The 23,122-nt window shown below is 43.5% G+C and overlaps 1 protein-coding gene across 1 annotated transcript in view; it reads right to left on the bottom strand.

Annotated features, from left to right (window-relative positions):
* OXSR1 (oxidative stress responsive kinase 1) overlaps nucleotides 1–23,122 on the bottom strand; it is a 92,004-nt gene that overhangs the window by 19,254 nt on the left and 49,628 nt on the right. Inside the window, exons 5-7 of the mRNA XM_063324334.1 lie at nucleotides 14,794–14,849; nucleotides 5,094–5,203; nucleotides 1,445–1,546 (exon numbers count right to left, since the gene is read on the bottom strand). Of these exons, the coding sequence (XP_063180404.1) occupies nucleotides 1,445–1,546; nucleotides 5,094–5,203; nucleotides 14,794–14,849 (268 nt within the window). The remainder of the gene's footprint in view (nucleotides 1–1,444; nucleotides 1,547–5,093; nucleotides 5,204–14,793; nucleotides 14,850–23,122) is intronic.

Here is a 23,122-nt window from a genome sequence, read left to right as displayed (position 1 = left end):
AGGGTTCATTTCCATGTACTGATGCAACAGTGGGTGAAGACATTTCTCACACAAGCACCCATAAAGCCAAACTGATTATTTCCTTTACATCACTCAGATATTCTGAAGGAAAGGAAGAAAATTACTCATTTCCATTTTCACTTGTCACCTACATACAGATGAATATCTATTTTTAGAAAAGGAAGCAGCACATAGCACATTTAAATAGCTTTCAACAGCTATATTGCTTCGGGCAGCAAGAGCCCATCAATCTAGTTGAAATTATACAGTCCATGACAGAATTCCCTGCTTTTTTCCCCTCTCCTTGGAGGGTCACTTAATGCACGGGTCATTTTGCTGCATAACAAAATTAATCTGCAGCGAAATACAATTACATTCAATCAATAAAACACAGAAGTCCTCTTGCAGGTTGCACAACTGGAACCCATAGTTAACAGAATTGAAGACTCGTAATTCTATCTACCGTATGACAACACACGGTACTAAATGGTCAATCTTTGTATCCAAAGCTGCAACCCATGCATTCAAAACACAATAAACAGAAGTACCGCTCGCTGAAGCTACTGCAAAATGCTACCAATAATCACAGCACAGAAGGAAGTATCCATGAAAACAGCACCCACTAAATCACCAACACATTTCCCCGAATTCCTCGCTGCTCTGCCACAATCACTGATCGGAACCGGGTGATCTTTAAGGTCCCTTCTAACCCGAACCATTCTATGATGGAGTCGACTCTGTTAACTTTAAGATGTAGACTCTCTGAAAGAGCAGCATGTTGGAAGTAGCTCCTGGTTCAAAAATCAGGGAACAGGGAAAGTTAGCCAAACTATAAAGCCATCTAAAGTTCAAGATGTTTAAAAAAGATTTTTGCAGTGTCAGCATTTGAACATTTCCTCCAGCTCAACTTCAATAAAATACTAATGTTGCCAATACCACATCATTTCAAACTGATGTGGTACTTTCCACTGGTTCAGTGACTGCCAGGACTGTGTTGGCATTAAAGAAAATAAGACACTCTTTTGGATAACTGGTAACAGAGTTTCTGAGAGATACCAAGAAGGATTATCAGAGCAGGAAAATGAAATGGCTCACCATCCCAGTGTCACTCAGTGCCAGATAACATGTTCTGAATCATTATTTATAGCCCTAAAAACATTTGCTGCCTTCAGAGGCTTCAGGATTAAAACACACAGCACTTTTCTCAAGAATGGTGACCCTGGCAAGACTCAGGATCTAAATAAGAACTGCGCAGTTTCAGACAATACTGATTAAGTGACGTATTTTTAAAAGGTGACTTCAGATAAATCCAAGAACATCATGATCCACAAGTGCAAGCGGAGAGGACAAACTCTTCAACGAAGCATGCTGGCCAAACTCTCGGGAACACCCACAGAACACACTGATCCTTTATCTTGCACAAGATATCTGGAGACTTGCTCACCTTCATTGGCGGGTATTTATGGTAAGGAGCTGCCCCTGTGGCCAGTTCGATAGCGGTGATCCCAAAGCTCCAGATGTCTGCCTTGAAATCGTATCCTCTGACCTGAAAAACATTGGAGGATGTTAGCATGTGCCTCTTGCTATCCTACCCTACAAGCCCTTTCTTTAGCCTATTACACATCCTTTCACCCTTTCCTTCCTTTCCCCTCGAATTTGGAAAGACCAGCCCTACAGTGTTAAAGAGATGGAAAGAACACTTTCTCCCTCCTCTCCTCCCAGCTCCTTATACCTTCCAGGAGGTGTTTTAGAGGTCACAGTCCGATGAAAATTATGGTTGTGGACTGTACAACTAGGACTGCTCTGCCATAAACTTCTCCGCATGTAGAACGTAAAGGGGCACTGGGTTAACCCAGGCTCCAACTTCCACACAAAGACACAGAGAGTCATTAAACAGTATAATGAAACTCTCATAGTTAATAGATGGCCCGTTATCCCCTTGGGACATATGCCTCACTACACTTTTAGTCAACCGCTTAATCAATCTGACTGCAAACACAGTCGATCCTGAAACTTCAGTACGCACCAGCTCAGTAAAAAGCCCCTCGGTTCCTGTTTGCAGACTAATATTTCCCTCCTCTAATTAACAGTAGCTTCTGCACTTGACATTAAACACAGACTTGTTCAGGAAAATTTATAGCATTTACTTCCCCTCATGCACAGGAAAAAATATTTCATATGCCAAAGCGGTTACTTCCTCATTGTCATTAGGTAATATTTTGGCACTCGCTTTCTCCGCTGCAGGGAAGAGACATTATGTACTAACTTCAAGAGCAGCTACAAAAATCAAAGCGTTTTGGCTGCGTAGAATGGTTTGTATTTCTTCTTGCTCGACTACGGAAAAATGAATATTGAATCAGAGCAAAGCTAATAGGGATATTGTGTTCAGCTAACCTAACAAGCTTTAGAAAGACACTCTTTGTGATGAAGCCAAAAAACGTTCCCCAAACTACCTTTAAGATGATCTTGAATTTTGGCAAACAAAAAAAAAAAACCCTCTTGCACTATTTTTCATATGATACTACATATAGTTGAACTGAAATTTATTGTAGGAACAGGAGTTTATATTTTGTACAATTTTTTTCAACTACATAGGCATCATTTTCATGAGCCTTAAAGGTCTGAAAGGTTTAAGTGCCTCAGTTTATGGATGCCATGATTATGAACAGATTTAAAGTCATTTAACTAAACAAGCACAGATATCTAGAACAATTTAAAAGAACACAGTGCAGGAAGAAATATGCTGTAAGAGTTGGGTGAGGTTTTTTTCCCCCTTACACTATTTTTAGGTTTAGGGAATAACTTTGGGACATTTTTTAGCTTTATCTTTCAGTTAGTCTTGCAGCACATCTAAACACTGTACAACTCCCCATTCCCCACCGGGATTTTAACTGTTTGGTATTTTGAATGTTTAATTATATCATATAATCCTGCTTGCAAATGAAAGCTATGAAGTTCAAAACTGTCTACAGCAGTTCATCTTGACATCCGTCCAATACGTATTAGTCATCACCCTGCAGTTAGTTTATATCAACCACATTTATTTTTCTCATCAACTATTATTTAATTTTTTTTGCCATAAATCTGTCAAGCAAGCATACATTAAAAGACAATGCCAGGCTACCATGTATTAACGTGCTAAAGGAACTTAACGATGCTGAACTAAACCAGATGGAATTGGGTCGATAATATCTACGTATGGAAGGCTAACCTACAGCAACCCCTTCGTCCTTTTCCCTGGGTTGGATATAGTGGCTCAGAGTGACACCTGCTGGAAGACAGCAAGATGATATAAATGGACATTGAGGGATTTCACATCAGCATCCAAAATACCTCCTTGCCACCTAATATTTGCAACAAGTTAGATGCGCACAGCCTTTGTGGAAGTACTGGACTGCCTAGGAAATCTGCCTCCTTCAGAAACACATCTGTTGTATCAAGAACCGCCCCTTTGTCACTAAAACCTGAATTTCACCTTTTTAGCACCCTCCTTTAGATGTCCACCACCCACCCCCAACTTCTTATCCTGTGGATTCCAGCCACCCCAACATCAATGAGCCTGGAGCAGCACCATTAGGTCCTGGCCAGCCTGCTGTGCCCTGCACAGCAGGACTGGACACAAAGGAGAGAAAAGCAAGGGACAACTCTGACCTGGTTTTGGAAACACTGGATACTCTATTTTTATTTATTTTTAAAATCAACATAAAAGAAATCCAGAAGTATATGACAGCAAAGCAGTTCAAAAGCTTGCAAAGACGGCTCCTGACTTGGGGAGTGTCTCGTACTCGATGGTCTTAGACTTGGACGCTGAGGAGGTTGCAGGAGTGCGGTAACGCACCAGCCCCTCAGTGCCGCCGTGGGGAGCCACTGAAAAGGCCAAACATCAAAAAAGCCTTTCATCTATAGTATGATTATCCAAAATTATCTCAATCCCTCAAGAAGTTTTAGATATAGGAAAAAACGTATTAAAGTTCTACCACTGTTTTAGCTGCTTTTCATTTTAGATATATATAGATATAGATATATATATGGGGGGGTCTTATTCAAGTTCTTCCTAAGCTTCAAAGGATTTTATTGCGAACAGCAAGGAGGAAAGTAACAACAAGGCGGGTTTACTTTATTAAAACAACGTTTTCCCAAAAATATTTTTGTTTAAAAGATTTTTGGAAGGAAAAAAAGGAAAAACGGAAAAACATTTATAGCCAGTTGTATTTCTGCTTGGCACACCTGTCAAAAAATCAAACCCCAAGCCCAGTCCTCTGCCAAACTATTTTTAGGGGGACGAGAGATAATTTTCAGAATGCCTCTGACACTGGACGTCGATGCAGTAGAGAGCTACTGCAAGTGCCCTGTCAGGACCCAGGCATGATTTTGTTCATGGATCTTGCTCAGAAATAGGCAACGATATTTTACATTAAACAAAGTTTCTGGGTGGCCTTCATCAGAAGTCACACAGATAAAGCTTCTGTAGTTTAGTCTAGAAGTAGTGGAGGACAAAAAGTCACATATCTCCACCCAACGGGAAGAAGTATGACATCTTTTAGCCAGCCAAAAGGGCAGAGGAGGAAGGGGGAGAGGCAAGCATTCCTCAGCATCTACAGTCTGGGTACTCACAAGCCAAGAGAAACTAAAAACCTGAATAAAGTCAACTGCGTGTTGGTTTATTGCCATAACTCCCCACTCTGACGCGTTGCCATTAGCTACCCCAAATTCTCATATTTGCAAACGTACAAGAGCACATTACTGAGCTGTTTATACACATATTTATCATGTGCGAAACTATTTATATTCCACCTCACATTTACACAAGAGGGAGGGGCAGGTTAATCTTCTTTATGCAACAGCTGAGCTGTCTCACCCTCACCTTAGGTAGGGGCCTGAAGAGAAGCAACAGGGCAAAAATCTACTGAACATTTAATATTCCCCAGTACAAGCTTGGCTGCAGTAGGCAAATGGAAGAAAATCCTGTGGTTTTGAGAAAGCTTAACAGGATGCCAAATTATCATCTTATTTTGAAGTAAATACGGCCACTGCTGTCAACAGGGAATTCCTGGTGCAGATCAGATAACAGGACACTAGGAAAAACAATTCACCTGTTCCATAACTTCTGGTGCCATCCAGCAAGGTGTGCCCACAAAAGTTTTCCTGACTTTGTTTCTGGTAATGTCACCACCGGTGGCCAGAAATGCGCTAACGCCGAAGTCTGAAAAGAAAACAAAATCAGATTTTGTTAAGAACACATCCCGAACAAACTGAAGGGTTGTCCCCTCTTTCCCCTCATATTCCCAGCCCTCTATTAAGTACTAGACCACACAGTTACGCATGAGGAGGTTCCTAATAAACGAAGAATGACCAACAGTTAGCTAAGAGTGCCGGTACAGAAGCGGTCTGTAGTCCACCACTCAATTACTGGGGACAGCAGAGCTTTCAGCGCTGGCCGGCAGAGAGGAAAATTCCACTTTCCATTACGGCCCACTGGTCACATTACAGCATGCCCATGCTCCCCCAGCAGACACGCTACTGTCCAAACCTGCCTCTGACAGCCAGCGCTTTCTTTACATTTGTATACATACATCACAAGTAATAACTGAACTTCAGTTAGCATCCGGTCAATATTTGCAGCAGTGAAGTCAGGTACAGAAAAAGTTACTAGACTTTATAACCTTTAACCATGCTAACTGCATCCTGCAAACTGGAGGTATCGGCCCCTTATTCTGGATGTTTTATTACCAGAATATGCTTTGCGTGGTAATCTTCCACCGCTGAGATGCTCAGTGCTTTAACAGGGAACTTGGACCAGTTCCCAGTGATACAGCAGCGGCAGGGAATCCAACAGCACGTGCCGCTCACCAGCCCCACCATCCTCGAGGAAGCCTCCCAGACAGGTATTCACAGCCTGCACAGCGTTACTCCCCCTTGAAACACCTCTCACAAGCTGAAGGATGCTCAAGGATGCCCCATGCACTCGCTGGGAATTGTATTACTTAAAGTAAATCATTCTTTTACATGGAAACTGCGCTTTCAAAGATAACACTGACGTTTTATGCAATTAAAAACGACATGGAAAACAGGATCTGTGAAGCAGTGTGCAGGAGTAGCAACGGGATACGGTATGTTTGTTCAGAGAGGAGCATTACAAGAGATCTGGCAACCAAGTCACTAAGGAGAGGATGGCAGACTTTCCTCGGAGAAAAAAAATAAAATAAAGTAAATCAGGCAACAGGGAAACTGCAAACATAAACCTGTGCAAGTGTTTCCTCCCAATTTGCTCCAAACTACACGACTTACGTACTGCAGAATTATAGACCTCCAATGGGTCATTCCCCATAACTCAATTTTATCCACATGCCCCCCCCCCCCCTTTTTTTAAACACAGTACAAGCAATCAAAATCTTGAATGCTACTTTTGAGATTGATGTCAGGCTTGGAGGATAAATTTCTGAAATTCAAGGGCTGTTTCACATAAAAACAGAACGTTATTGACCACAACTGGTTTGGAACTTCTTGAAACTCAGCCAACACAGTTAACTGTAAATGCAAAAGTCTTACTCGGAGGAGCCACAGAGTTACTCCATGGCTTATGGATGTCATCCTAACTGAGGAATCGACTGCAACAAACAGTTGATTTACAATTTACAAGCAATGGCATCTGCGTGAGGACAGTCCCAAGGTTCCCTCTGCATCACGCGAGCAGTGCAATGAGCCCCTTCTCACCAGTCTGTCAGCATTTGAGGAACACCACTGAAATTATCGTTCAGCAGAGTAAGACACTGAAAGCTTCCAGCTCACTTAGTGTCCAAAGACAGGAACTTTGTTCTCACTGAAATACCAGACATGGGTAACTGAAAGTTGACATTGAAGAAAGTTGCATAAAAGTCACAGGGCTAAAACAAGCACCAGCAAACACCTATCATTAGGGCTCAGCTTCTTCCAGATGCACTGTCCTCTTCTCTTCAGGCATCTTGTCTTCCTGCCAACCTTCAAGTTCTAGAATGTCTAGATGGATCACTGTCCTCGTCAGCACTACAACCTGTATTTTTCCTGGAAAACCACTTTTTGCACCAGTGATTTTGCTTTGGGATCCTCCATGCGTGTATTTGCCACCCTTGCTTTTCTCAGAAAACTAAATGAGCTTCCTAAAAAGTTCTGAGTAAAATTACTTGCACTTTACTGCTCATTACGGGAAGTCTCACAAGACCTATTGTTCTGAACGCAAGAGCAATTAGAAGTTCTTTTAAATAAGATAATACTAATAGGAACTTGTCCAAGTGCCATCAGCATATTATCGTGATGTGCTGTATTTGAACTTGTGTATATTATCTTACCTCAAGTTTCCATGCAGTCATTTTGAGGGTAAAGGAAATGCCATTCAAAGGAGAAGCATTCCAGCAGTAAAAACACAAGTTCTTTACACAGCGCACACATCAAACGTGGGTTTATAAACTCCAGTTGGAAACTGTGCCCCTACATCTGCTATCTGAGGTCAGCACAAAGCTTAAATGGAATTAAATTGTATCGTGTTACATGGTTGATTTATTCAATGTTTTCTCAATCAATTTCCCTCATTTCCAGTGGGCTAAAACAGGCACAAACAGTCTGCGCTGCTCTTCTGAAAGAAACTACTTTGGAACTGTCTTCTCAAATGTCATCTTACTAACTTTATCCAAGTCCCAGCTATTAAGATAAGAACGTGCCTGCTCTCAAGAAATATCTGTAAAGTGATAAAATAAAGAAAATCCTAACCACAAGTTAGGGTTCAATTCTTACTTCTAAGCAGTTGGTACGATCCACGTCTCATTCTCTCTGCCGCTGTTAACCACCCTCAGAGAAAGGCTAAAACAGAACTAGGTTATTGCAAATTAATTTAACTCTAGGAAATGGGGAAAGTCAGGAAACTCAAGAGGTACGACAGCTCGGAAGTGTACTCTTCTTCGGCAGCTTGTACTTTATATTGGCTCACTACAGCGATAACCGGAAAGGACTGCCTCACCAGAAACAGGCAGGAATTGGAAGCGTTTGGACTTGGCTTGCAATACCAATAACCACCACTGCTGGGAATCCGACGACTGTCAGATATTCTGAAGGAGCCCAAAAATTGCAGACTTCCAGCAGTCTGCTAGCAAATAATAGTCTCCAGGATGTCTGGATGTGAGCAGTAGGTTCATTTTCTTTTTTAGCATTTTTCTGAAGAAATGTAGAAAAGATTCATCTGCTGGACTTGTTTCGGTGATATAAACCAAAGACATCTTTTAAAAAAAAAAAAAAGTCCAGCCAGACTCTCATATCACAGCAAAACCAATCCAGAATGGAAATGACAATTCTGCTGACGTAGGCTCTGCAAAAAAAATATGGCCAATTTTGTCTTTTTCAGCAGAAACATCATGCGTTGCAAACCACAGACCCTTTAAAAACACTCTACAAAAGCATGGTATTAGGCAACAATTCCTGCTATTAAGGTAGCCAAGTTGTCAAACTTGAAAACTATTCTGGCTGCTCAGGAAATGCAAAAGCTGAAAGGAAAATCTCCTCTTGCTATTCTGCATTGCAGAAACAAAGACTTGGTCTGAGCAACTCGCCAACGCAAGAACGCTGTGGCAGGACCGCATCCCAACGGGCACCGTTGCTGCTGTGTACATTGGGAAGATACGTTTCTACAGTATCATAAATTAGATTATTTTATCCAAATCCAGAAGTCAGATGTTAAAAGCCATCCCTCCTTGGCCATCTCACTGTAACATTACCTTAATCCTAAAAAGCCTGAGTACCTGCTACTGTAGGTAGCTACCACAAGGGAAAGACGACTGTGCCCTAATTGTGAGCCAGGACCAAGTCTACTGACAGCAGAAAGGGTCCAGCAGAGTTTGGTGGGTTTGGATCAGACCTTAAAGTAGTTCCCAACTTCAGTGGGGACAGAACAACAGAAAAATAGATAAAAAAAAAAAAAGACCAACCAACCAATCTTGATTTCAAACCACTCAGAGCTATTTTTAAATTTGGGTAGCCAAGATATTATCCCTCCTCAAGCAAAAATCAAAGTATTTTAGAAAACAGTGCTAAGGTGTTGGGTTTTTTTCCACTGGTCACCTTCCTTCTTGTTCAGTTGTTCACCATCAGAAAATATCTACAGTTGTACTTTGTATTTTTCTGCAAACCTTACCGCTTTTTGAGCGGTGGAGATGAATAAAAGCCTGGCAGGAAGAAGAGGAAGGCAGTGGTAAACAGCAATTTTGTGCTGAGCGCGCAGCGGGGTGGCAGGCCAGCACAGAAAATGAAGATTAGTGAAGAACAGGAATCAAAAGCTTCCTTCCTTTTAAAGCCTATATGGTTATATAGTGCTGTTGGATCTATTAATGCACACTTGTTCTCCCAAATTCTCATTTGGAAACGTAGATCTCCACAGTCACATATATTTCTAATAAATTCATATGCAAAATGGCAAATTTTTTACATGCGCCACAAGTTTAGCCTTTTTGCAATACTGTCAAGACACATAAAAGATGTATGAAATCCCTTTGCTGAGTAAACGTACAGATTGTAACTGATCTCCAACAGCATGTTAACAAAGATACGCTAATGCTGCACAAAGTAACTTCAGGATGACAAAGCCCGGGCCGGCTGAAGCCACCACCCTTGGAGAAGTTCACAAGTGGTTTCAACAACTAAATGGCGCAACATCTCTTCAGGAAATACAGATATTACAAGTGACACAAAGAATAAGTTACTTCACATCATGTTGCCGCATGAGGGGCACTAAAACTCTCCATCAACCACAAAGAAAAGGTCTTTTGCCCCTTTTTCAAAAGAGGGAAGGGGCTCAAAGGTGTCCATGATACAACACCGGCTGCTCGAGTCAGCCCTGCAACTGGCACTCCTCTGCCTGAGCAAGATTCATGCCTTGCCCCTTGTTAAAGCAATTTAATCTTCCAAAGTTAGAGTCTCCTAAGGGAAAGTGGGGGAATGACACTGCCTGCATCATAGCCCGATGTTTATGTAGAACGCTATTTTGGTATAGTGAATTAAGAGCAGTCAGGAACACAGCGAGCCGGTGACAAGCTGGCATGGATTTGTGGAAAGTTACACAAATTCAGTTACACAAGTTTTGCCCGGCCTTAACTATCCCCATTTTTATAAATAGATAAAGCGAGAGCGGTTAGGCAATTTGCCCAGTATCAATTAGCAAGTCCTGAATGACTTCGTGAAATCTCAAATCTTACCTCAACCGCTTGGCAACGCAGCCTGGCCGGGCCAGGGCAGCCACGCTGGGTGCCTCTTGGAGCGCGCATTAATAATCCCAACTGGTTTTAAAACCTGAAGATAAACTGGTGTTGTAACTTACACCAGAAACATACCACACGTGGAGGGACACCTGCCTTTCAGCTCACCCTTGCTTATTCCCATTCAGTCACAGAGGGGTGGGTGACAGCATCATTTAATACCCCTGTGGATAAAAATCAGGGAGAAAAATAATATCTAGCCTGCACCCAGCCTCGGTAGGATGCTAATATCCTGCCACGGTTGGAGCGTGGCTCGTATCGAGCAAATCTCATGCACCCTGGGAGAGCTTCCCCTCAACCTCTCCTACCCTTTCCCAGTCTATCAAGACTCCCACTTCATTCCACAATAATTTATAGGGCCTGCACAGTTAAATAAACTGATGGATATTAAGCCTTGCTTACTGTAAGAAGAAATCTCCTGATTTATGCAGCAATATTGGTGCTGATGCAGTTCATGTTGATGGAGAGTGTTTTTACCCGTGCAGCTTTTAGACTCCAGGGAGCCAATAAACGCCAGGGCAAAGAGGTTTTACGCTCTGATTAAAAAAAAAATAAAAATAAAAATACAGTAATTGCCATGGAGAGGCTGGAACACAAAGAGCGCGGCTATCTCAATTTACATTGTAACCACCATCAGCACAGCCCAGAACAATGGTATCTGGGAAAGAGTCCCGCTCTCTCCAAAAGATAGATTAATTCAGTGTGCAGGGAAACACTTCAAACTGAGAAAGCGACACTCTGAATTGTAACAGGCTCCAAAAACCCGGGGCCAAGCCACAGGCCCAACCAGTGCCCTTGGAAGGAAGGAAAAAAAAAAAAAAAAGAAAAAAAAGATGTTAAGATATAAGCAAACAGTTTCAGTTTAGGTCTCACCGGTGAACTGGATCTGTTAAAGGCAATTTTATGCCTTGGTTCAGTGGACGCACATTTTGAAAAGCGAAGGAGCTACACAGTTAAAAATAGACAGAGCCATGGGTAAAAATACCAAGTCCCAGGACTTGGGGAGGAGCCTGAAGCTGGGCATTTGTGCAGGCCATTAGAGGAATTTTTAGAATTCCTACTTGCAGCAAATGCCCCTGAGCTCACAGATTTCACCTGCGCCCGCCTCGGCTCGCAGGGCTCCCGTCAGCAGCTCCTGCCTCCGCCTGCGGAGCCACCGACCCCGAGCTACAAACAGAACCCGACACACCTCGGACTCACCTTCAACATGTTTTTTTTCTGTTCTGCCTTAAAAGAATTGCACAGTCCAAACTAACACAAGAGTTTCATTTTTCACTGGTTAGAACTGTATAATCCCACAGCAAAGTTACTGCCACGAATTATATACAGCTGAAGTTTTCCGAGTGTGAACTACAACGTACATGAATTAAATTCACTGACATGTTGAAGAAGGTACACCCCAGCAATGCGCTTACCTCTACCACAGGGTCAAGAATTTTTATAAGCCTTCCCAAAAGAAGCTGTGGGGTTTTTTTTTTCCCCCCAAAGGATTTCCAGTTTGAGATTTACATTTCTTACTTACATTTAAGATTTACATTTCTTCTGAGACAAGAGATACGAATTGTATCAAGCAGTAGGAAATGCAGGAACATGAGGCTGTGAAGGCCAAACACCGAAAAATACCTTCTTAACAACTCACAGGCAGTTCTGATAGAGGGATGGCAACAGGGAAAGGAATCATTATAGAAGAATTAAAGTCATTCTTTCCCACTACACTATTTGCATTTTTTTTATGTACACCAAACCAGCTCCTTCAAAGGAGGTGCCTCGTTCACTCTAACCCTCAGGCTTCATTCCACCGCTGATCAATCTTCCCCCCCCCCCCCCCCCATGGTGTAACTTTCCAGCGAAACTTAAACACGTTTGTTCCATGGGAAGACAGTGATGTCATCCAGCTGATAACTGAAGCACTCAACTATCAACAGAATTATTCATAATGTACATTAATATGACTGTCAAAGGCAAGCGCTTTGATCTTGTTCAAACAAAACTCACTTTATTGGGACTGGTTTGCTTCCAGCATTTTTTCCTCCTCAAAAAAGTCACAAGAAATTTTGCTATTTCATCCTGGGTCAGGTGGAAAGGAAGCTTAAGTGTCAGAAATTCCCACAGAAACAAAATCTCATGTTATGACCGGGTCAGGCTCTTCTCTAGTATTCAGTCATTCATTTATTTTTATTTCTTTCAAGTCATCAGCTGCCTTCGCAGAAACGAAAGTGCTTCCTGCGGCTGTGCTGAACTTGCTGACCTGCGTTGAGTTTAGTCGCTCTGCCGTCTCTCATGGAAGGTTACAGCGTTGGTCCTTTCGCATGTTCAAAGAAAGAATTTGTAAAGAGGGAACTTTGCCCATCTCGCAACGTTGCTTTCGCAGGATATGCAGAAAGATGGATTTCATCATTTAAATGTTACACGTATAAACCACTAGTCAATAGTTCAGTCCAGGAGAACACGTACAAAATTAATCCTCTGAAATCCATACAAGACCTTAAAACTCCTTATCAACTAAAAATTATTCAGCAGAAAAAATTACTACATGAACAGGTACCTATCACCAGTGATCCTTCATAATAAAAAAAAAAAAAAGCCAAACCCTGAGACCTTTCTGGAAGAGAAACACAAGCAGTTTTCTCCTGGGTTGGCAGAAACACTTGGAATAACGGTGCATTGCTCTAATGTAACAGCTATTTGCAGCCTCTCCCAGAGCGTAATCTAAATCTCCCTGCAATTACAAATCCAAAGTGCTACATCTTGGCCCCATTATGGAAAAAATTGTAGGATTTCACTGGTTAAAGTTTGCTCCTTTGAGCATTTTAGAAGCCACTCCCTACCTTCCATTAGCTGCCACAGGGGATGAATTATTTACACCTCGTTAGAAATATAACGGCAGGCATTAAGAGCACTGGGAGGCTTAAAAAGGAAAACAAAGCAACTTCAGGTTTTAAACAGAAATCCTGTATTTTAGGTGTTATGTCCTGTGAAAGGGCTAACGGCCTTCTGAAGAGGGAGAAGAGCTACCTATAAAAAAAATTGTGCATTGCGATGAGTTCTGCCTCCTGGTGGAAAATTTACACCTTTCATTTCAAGATGTAAATCCAGGCATAGATATACCAAAGGTGTCTGCACCCCTCAGCACTACACAATGCGACACACACTTCTGCCTGGCACAACAGTCATTGCCACACAGCTGCAAAGTCCTGCCCTTTAACCCCCAGCACACTGGCTTGACCCGCTGCGGTGCCTCCACCAGCAGGACAGGGCACTAAAAAAAGGGACCTTATAACAAACAGATTATGGCTCTTTCCAATTAAATATGGGACTGAAAAGCTTCAACACATACAAGGATGTTTGCTAAGGTGGCAGGACTAGATGCAAGCTCTGCCCTCCAGCTCAAGGTGGCACAAGGACTGGAAAGGCACCACAAGATTCATGGGAAGAGCATAGTCCTGAGGGAAAGGACTGTTGGAGGGGAATCGTACTCAGGATAGGGAAACAGCACACTGGGAAGAAGAGGATAAACAAGTCTCACAGATTCTAAACGCAGTCTCCAAAACTCTTGTCTTTCTTAATAGTCTACAACAATAATAATAATACTAATATTAATTCTTCTTGATTTCTGAAAAAAAGAATGAAGTCTGTAGGAACATGTATGAAATAAAAGACTAGAAGAGTAGTACCGGAGGGGGGACGGGGACGACACGGACATGACAAAAGACAAAGCCAAAACCCACACAACGTCCTTCTCCACAGACACGTGATCCATCCACACCAAGAACTGTTTCCAACTTACCTGTGTTGATGCAGCTCGTGACAGCAGTCACTACAACAGACATCTCCTCCAGGCACATCTGTATCAGCTAAAGTGACTGTCTTAGACTTCCCTACCCCGGCCCTGAGCTTGCACGACTGCTCCAAGACCTTCAGCTCACCCCAGTTTGGGCTGGGTTGGGGTAGTCAGTTAAAAATATACTCTGCCACTCGGTTCAACCAAAACGGACTAGGGAACGTCCACAGGAACAGTGTGACCAGCAGACCTTTGGTTACGGCAACGTTGCAAGTGACTTTTAACATCAGACATACCAATTTTCTTCCAATTAATCTCTTCACTGTTCACCACAGTCCTTTTGAAAACCACCTTACACACTGATGATAAATTAGCAAGGTCTCTGCAGTCCACTTCCAAGCCTATGAACTTGCTGTTCTAAAAATCTGACTAGCTCATGCCAAGAATTTTATCTAATCTATTGATTTTGAGGAGTTAACAGTCAAAAGATTTATTCCTGCTGATTGTCATTATTCCAATGAACAAGATGTAATAAACTCTGGGTCCTCGTTTGGGATTTTTGTTTTGGTCTGTGGTTTGTTTATTGTTGGGTTTTTTGGTGTTGTTGGTTTTGTTTTGTTTAAGAACTGTGGGGGGCTTGAAGCTAACATTTTTGTGTAGATTTCTTCTTGATCATTAAACCATCTCTTTGGATACACAGTTATACTTGAAGTTCATTCTATGTTCCAAGAAAGTTACCTGCAATTTGCACTGAGCCATCTTCTCCAAGAAGAATATTTCCTGCTTTCACATCCCTGCAGAAAGAGAATGCAACAGTAAGCGGAAGTCATTAAATCTTTCCTTCAAACCAACGAAAGTACATTAAAAGGTTATTATTTCTTGTATTTTATTTCTTGCATTAGCACCTCCTGCTTCCAATCATGCAGGAACAGCAGAGACTTTACACCAATTGTAACTTCAGTAGACAGACACTAAGTGGTATTTGTATGATTTTTAGATAGTAGCATTTTAAAGTACTACGTATAGGAAAAAAAATTAAAAACTTATCAGAAGGTACTCTCAAAAATACAAGGAAAGTGGTTTGTCACAGGTTCTTAAGTTAGCTAAAAATGTGAATAGAACCTAGCACTGGTCTGATACTCATGTACCCTTTTAGGGGGGAGACTTCAAGAGATGCTGAGTTGATATAGGCTGGATGCATCCCATTCTTCCCCAGCCCCAAGTCTCGCTGCTCTCCAGCCTTGGAGGAGTTCACCCACTTCCTCGGGAATTCAGTTCAGCCCCACGCACTGGTGAAAATGCAGACAGAAGAAAAAACTTTGCTTGTGGCTTAATGAACTGAACCACACTACCAAGGGTGAGGTGAGCAGAGCTGAGACAGTGAGAACGGGGAAGTAGAGCCACTTAACTGTCCTGTGAAGTCTCAACTTTAGTGAAAAAGTCTCCCTGATTTTTTTTTTTTTCCCAAACAAAATGAACGAACGCACAAGAACATCCAGCATGTATTATGAAAGTTATCGTACTATCCCCTTTCTACCCCAAAGAAGCTCTGGTTTGATAAGTTAACAGCAGCACTTCTCCATCCCTAGGGGAACGCTACTTTCACTCCAAATATGTTTTGAAGTTTTACAGCTTATTTTCACAGGCTGCTCCTTTACAGTTGACACTCGTGTCCACCAGCATGGCTGCTAAGCTTGGCTAGGAAGCCACGCAGACCCAGAGCACACGCAGGTACTGTCTCAAGAAAGGCTGCAAGCAAAGCAACTGCCTGGGGAACGGATGCCAGTGAATAGATAGCAATTCCCAACACACCTCCCCTTAATGGCAACCACCTGCATGCGAGAGAAAAGAAAAAAAAAAAGGAAAAAAAAAAAGCACCAACCAAACCAAGCAGATTCTCCTTCCACTGCCTTCTGCAAATATTCCAAATCCTTTCACACTAAAAGAAAGTCAAAAGCTATTTTTTCTGTCCTCCCTCATGCATCCTGAGAACAGAACTGGCGTGATGGCCTGGCCAAAGAGCCCCGGTTGGACCCTGGAAATCTCCTCCTTCCTGGCTTTGCTCTTCTGAAGAAAAGCCTGGGCTGCTGCCAGTTCCAGGCCAGGACAATTTTAAACACATCCTCTCCAGCATTGGCATTTGTCAGATTCTTCCGAATACCCAGCCTAGGACATTGGCATGGCCAGGCTTTCCCCCAGCACACAGCAGAATAAAAGTGAACGAAGACTGTCCATAAGGCAGTTCCACTGAAGATTACTTTAATATCAAACTGTGGCTGACAGCAGCCTTTCGCCTTCAAACAAGTATTTCAAGTCCTGCCAAACACACACCTCTTGCTAGTAGTGACCACCGCAGAGCCTAACCCCTGTTTGAAGCACAAGTCTAAGAGCAAGTACAGGAAAATACTAATTTGCTTTAATGATCAAGAACACTTGGATAGATCCATATGGAAACACTGAAGGTGTATGGTGAGAGAGCCTTGAGAAGCTGACTTCGTAGCAGAATGGGATTCAAAGTAGTAAGAAGCTGTGACAGCGATGCTGGAATAAGGAGACAAACATAAATCACTGTCAGTCAGTTCCATTCCTTTTCTTTTTACATTATCTAAACACATGAACATGCATTTAGGGGCAAGTCAGAATTCCCTCCAAGAAGCATTATTCTGGTTTCTTCCTGCAATTAACAGCTGCAGACAGGAAAGCATCAGCACTGCAGGGGATGGACACTCTTAAGTCAATGGACGAACCAGAAAGGATTAAATACAACAGTAAGTGTGAAGTTATGCTACCCCCCCTTAGCATCCATTGGCCAAATCCAACACGATCGGAGTTGTAGAGATTTATCGCCATGAGAAACACAAGCCTCACTAACCCCTGCACTCCCACAAAGTGTTCCCAGTCTGTAACAGTGAGGGAATGGAAAAGCTCCCTGACAACATTTAGGTAGAAGATGCCTTCAGGATCCAGCCCCATGAGCACGTGGAGCCATTGGAGCGCAGTGCCCACGTCTGCTGCTTCCTGGTTAAGGAGCTGGCTCGTGAGGAATGAAATACGCTTGGCACAAGAGCAGCCCTCTCCAGGAATCCCCCCTTGCACCAGCACTAATTCAGAGGGAACAGAGGGTGTTCAGGAAACTCTCCGATCCTACTGGAAATGTTTATCCAGACCGTCAGTTCTCCTGCGACGCACGAGGCCCTTTCAAAGCTGCCTGCCAGTCCCAGGTTACAGGGAAAGGATTAGCACGCACCGATGTTGCCTGTTGAAGTTACTGTTCCTCTTACTAATGATGGACATACGTAATAGTAATTTCCTCTTCCATCTCTACTCCAAGGCAGCCTAGGACGCTGGAGCATTTTCCCAGTAAACCGCGCCATGCGGTACTGTATATTCCAAACTTCCCCTGCCAGCACGACGGCACGTGCAGCTCAGCAAGCCCCCGAAGCAGACCACATTCGGCAATAAAGGAAGCACTAGGGAAGTTTTTTGAGCAGATCTAAGGATGAAGTCCCAACAGTCGTGCACTTCGGCATCAAAGAAAACCCTCAGGCAGGTTTCACTGACGTAGCAACAGTGGCCAGAAAGCAGCACACCTTCAATACCACCAGACCATCCTACCGTAACAGAGCAAGCTAGACAGGCCTGGAGTGCAAAAAGTAGTGAAACAAGCACTCGGATTGAATCCCATTGGAAAAAAGAGCCAAAGGACGCCAGTCCCTTAACCCCCTCCAATGCAGAGGCTTGTTTTCTCTTTAACTTCAGCTTGGATTAATTAAAATGCACATATTTTCCCGTTGGAAACAAAAGTCAGTAAATATGGTGCTTCAAGCTGGTTCAAGAAATTAAACCAAGTCGTTGCTACAATAAGAAATCCAGGAGGCCAACAACAGCCACTGCCAAATATCCAAGTCAAGCTGCAGAATTAAATCACCGCTTGATGTGGCATTTCCTCCCAGTGACCAACCCTCTGAGAAGGCCATTACTCACCCCAGCGTGGTATACTCCACCCTGGAGCAGCCAAACGGATCAGCAGCAAGCTGTTTGGGGACACCCACTCCATTTCGGAGTTACTGTACCATAAAGGCAACTTCCAGCTTTGCCATTCCTCATCCCAGTGTATCAGCATCACGTTGCCCACCGCAACAGCACCAGGTGAACATCAAAGAGCAATAACACTGGGTGAACTCTTTCTTTAGCATATACTGGTGTCACCAGCAGTTACCTTCAAATCAGGTCCTCCTTTAAAACCATCTTTAAGACTAATTAACTGCATTTAAAGCAGTTGGGCGGGGGAGAGAGGAACGGTGCTTTCCTGTTTACTCTCACCAGGAGATGCTTATGAACTCGCAAGCTGAATGGCGAGAAGTTTGTTACTCCAGGATATAGTTATCGCCAAGTATAACAATTTGAAGGTACTTCCCATTGATGTGGTAATGACCATATCCTGGGCTGATACACTTGGAATAAATGGTGTGCCTCTGGCATAATTACTATACTGGAAGCAGGAAGCAGCTTTAGGCTGTAGCGTAAACATTAATTATACCACATTTTAAATGAAGTTACAGGAGGCTGGAGTAAACTCTTTCTTGCCAGCAGCTTAACAAATGCTACCATAGTTCTGGACATACCCGCTCGGTAGCTGTCATCTTCCTTTCTTCTAAAGCCTCCAAGAGTTCTTCCGCAAAACAACAATTATGTTTTTATTTACCTCATACTTCACAACTGGAGTGGGAAGAAGGGTTTGGACTGGCTCTAGTGCAAAGCTGGATTCTCCGCATCAGCCTCGAAAGGTTTCGCAGCAGGGCAGAAATCCCTCCTCATCTGCATTCCAAACTGGTTTAGCTTCCCAGTGCGACCAAACGCTAACGTACCAGTTACATCACGTTCATGCCTCCAGGTGAGGGCTGGGCCACAGGCATTAGATGCCACATAACCAAACCTGATCCCCGATCCAACAAAATTACAATCAAGCATCCAGCTACAGGAAACTTGGGAGCACAGGAAGGCAATGAGATGATGCTCCCAGTTTCAAGTGCAGTGTTCCGGCATCCCTCACAATAAGTTTTTCAACAGGGATTGGTGGGGGGAACGACAGGAACTGTATCCTAATGACTTGTTCCCACTATAAAAAGCCTACATAAATCCTTAAAATCCTGCGAAATGATCAGATCTGCCCTCACCCGTAGCCATCAGTCCTTTGCACCACCATATAGTGGTTGTTGCAGTGACAACACTAAGGGAGCAAGACTTGCTGGTCCAGTGTTATCAATAACCAGCTGCAACTCTGCAATCCTGGCATAAGCAATAAAACTTCATATTACAGACTTAAAAGAACGGTGTTTGCAAGAAAAGCAATGAAGCATGTTAAGCTACTGCTTTTTAAACAAGCCTCTTAATATTCTTTAGAGATCAAAAAGGATTCACTTGGCTTGTGTTCAGAAGTCTACATTGGCAGCAATAGCTAGGACAATTTAAAGCCACTACAACCATGATACACGTGGCCTGAGCAAAGAGTGGCATCCCAGGACTGAGAAGAAAACTGTCACATGAAGGGGGAAAATAGAGATAAGCCCCATTTATTACACCTTTGCTTCCAACCTGCTTCTATGTGCCTTTAGGGTGCCATGCTGGCACAGCCTTGAGTCATCTGCCCATTAGATGCAATTTACATCAACTGTAACAATAAATTTTCGTGGCCTGAACTCTATAGAGCATAATTTGGCATGAAGAAGGAGTCATTGGTCCTGCCAAGTTTCATGTAAAAAAAAAAAAAAAAAAAAGAAGGTGCATGATACAAGAATTACTATTTTCTGTTAATGGTAATGAATAACTCGAAATATTTTTACTGAATGCAGCCAATTGCTGGAGTTTACATTGTTCTGAGTAATTTGCAAAATTACTTCCAGGACAAAATCTCGACTTACAGTTACATACAAAGCAATTTGTGACACACACCAGATGAGCACTGTTCTCTCCCTACAATCAAACATTACTCTCTTTTCAGTGATATGCTGTTACCTGTGTCACCTCTTCCCTTTGCCTTATAAGCCAAGATGTAAAAAGCTGGCTGTACGCAAGAGCTTTACCATTTGAGATGGAGCTGCAAAATGGAAACTAGGCTTGGAGCATGCCAGCAGAGGGATAACGGTTTTAAACTGAAAAAGAGGAGATTTAGATTAGCTATCAGGAAGAAATTTCTCCCTCTGAGGATAGTGAGGCACTGGCACAGGTTGCCCAGGGAAGCTGTGGATGCCCCATCCCTGGAGGTGTTCAAGGCCAGGCTGGATGGGGCTTGGAGCAGCCTGGTCTAGTGGGAGGTGTCCCTGCCCAGGGCAGGGTGTTGGAACTGGATGATCTTTAAGGTTCCTTCTAACCCAAACCATTCTATGGTTCTATTTTTTACACCCTACTTGAATGTGCTGACATTTCAGAACATCGCAGAAGGCATTAAAGACAACTGTATTAGAAATGCCGTACATTAGCATTCTCCCTGTTTCTGCTCAGAAAAGCCCTGGATACTAACATTTTCATGCCACAGGGTTGAGCCTTAAGTCCCAAACTCTTGGGCAAGATGCAATTACTGCCTGTTACAGTGCTGTACTTAACTCCGCGGAGCTAGACTCAGGAACGTCTCCCAAAGCTTGAAGGTCTTCCAACAGCAGAGAGCTGGCAAAGCTTCTTCCCTGCTCCTCTCTGCAGCCTCCCTGCTGAGCCAGGCATAAGCAGGGGGAAGAGAGGGCCAACTCCACAGCTTGCTCCATCGCTGCTCATCCACAGCCCTCTCAGCAGGCCCTTGTGGCCACTGGCAGCCGGGACCAGCAGCAGCAGCCAGGCTGCTATAAATTACAGTGGGGGACCGGCCTGGCGACACGCTTTATTGCTCAGGATCAGGGAAGCACAGCAACTGCTTCCACCCTCTTCTCTGGATTGTTCTGCCGGCTGCCGGGCCGTGGTGAAAGATCAGGGCCTCAGTGCAGGAGCTAAATGCCAGCAGGACAAGGCAACTCATGATTTACTCCGGGTCTCATAAACAGTAGAGGCATTTTTAAAGCCCCACTTCACAGGGGCTAGGTAGGCAGGAATATTTAAGGGGTTTTTAACTGTCATTTTAATGTTAGAGAATGTTAGATGAATAATCCAGTGTTATCAAGAATTAAAAAATGTTCTTTTAAGCAGCATGAAACAAGGCTTTGAAAGGCAGAAGTGACCGACTGTGGCTTTGCAAACAGAGGGGTGTGCAGACAGACAAAGCCTACTGGAAAGGATTGTCAGCTTCCAACAAGACGAGCTACAAGAGTACACTGAGTACTCATTTTCTCCATGCCCTACCCTTAATATCCAGGCAGATCACACTCAGCGCAGTGAAGAGACCTCTTGGGAGTGGTAACTGCATCCAGTCTCTTGGCACAGGCGAACATAAGCCCCAGTAAGGGCTACATGAGAAATAAATCTCCCTTTGTGCCTTATTTTAGCTAACACGTAAACCACCTTTCAGATGATCCATGATGCACTCATTAGGTACAATTCCTCCTGATTTTTTGCCCTCCAGTGTTGCAGAAGTGGACTGCTGCTTTAAGTAGAGGGTTTAGGATCTGAGAAACCATAACTCAGAAATATGATTCACTTTAGGTTAAGCCACTATGTCAGCTCAGACAAGGGAGGGCTCACCAAAGAAAGCTGCAGGAGATCCTCCCGAAATTCATTCTGTCATCTTAGTTATCTGAATAGCTCCAGGGGCTGGGAAGATGCTGAGGCAGTAAAGAAGGAGTTGCAGGCCTTGGGCTAACTGGGTGAAAGTCCCTGACATGAAGCGAGACAGCAAGCGGTGTGTCACGTCACACAGATCCTGTCTGTCACACAGCCACTGTTATCGCAGCGCCTGCAACTTCCCTTTATCTCAGCAAATTACGTCCAGCTTACGCTTTTTGTTCCTGTGCCAATTTTGTCTTTGATGTTTTTGCGCTCTCATTAATTCCTTCTCTTCCCACGTGTTTACAAGCCTAACAATGGTTAAAGGGAGGTGCGGTTCAGTGACAGATCCTGTCTGCCTTGGACTTTACCTCCCAACCATCACCATGCCTCCAGCCCAGCCCAGCATCAGTCCTCGGGTAACCTCAACTGCACATCGGCATGGGGGGAGTTGCTGCAGCTAAAAACAAAACCTTAAAAATTCATTTTCAGACAGATCAGCTCCTTCAGCCAGATAACAAAGTGCTACGAACACTAGACCTAGCCCTGTCTCCCAACACGGGGACAATCTAATCATACCAACCCTCTCAGTCCCACCACTTCTTCCTACAAAAGAGGCTGTTGCTTCATGTATTCACCCCAACGCACATCACTCTTGTAATATCAGCTTACAGCAAGGAGGATTTGCCAAGCAGCGAGGGCCTCTGACAAGCTTCAGCCCTTTGGCAGCCAATGCAAGAGAGAAGCTACGTCTCTAACCTCATACACCACTTTTTCAAGTTTCCCCTGTTCACTCAGAACTTCACTTTTCTCTCTTATAAGGAAAGGACCCCTGCCCAGCAGGCTTTAAAATCAAGTTTTCATACCATTGAACAGCAGCTAAAAATGTACCACAATTTCTTCCACAAATTCATCTATTCAGCCCTTCCATTTCCTGATCCTACTTCCTAAGGACTGCAATGGGGACAAGGCACAAAGCTCCTTTAACAGCTGCCGCATGAAAAAGTGGCACACACAGCAAGCTGTGGAGTCACAAGGTCTGCCTCCTACCCCTGGAGGCCCAGATATTTTTGGGAGGCCCTGCCTTAGTGTTGGTAACAGAGGAGAACAGTTAAGTTATAACCTGGCCTTATTTCTATGTTTCATGTCAAATTATTTAACATGTAAGGAGGTGGACATGGTTCATGTGGCAATACTAGTGATGCACGTCACCATGAGGCAGTATCTCCCACATGCTAAAGCATGTTCCTAGTGTGCTCAGAAACAGCAATTTCCCCAAAACTACCTCACACAGATCACCCCTGGCTGAGTACAAGGTAGATCAGGTAGCACAAGAACCAGGAAAGCCAGTGATTCACACATCTCCCTGCCTTGACCCTGC

Source organism: Chroicocephalus ridibundus, chromosome 2 (genome assembly GCF_963924245.1).
Source record: "Chroicocephalus ridibundus chromosome 2, bChrRid1.1, whole genome shotgun sequence".
Taxonomy (NCBI): Eukaryota; Metazoa; Chordata; class Aves; order Charadriiformes; family Laridae; genus Chroicocephalus; species Chroicocephalus ridibundus.
This window is presented reverse-complemented; position numbering and strand designations above follow the sequence as displayed.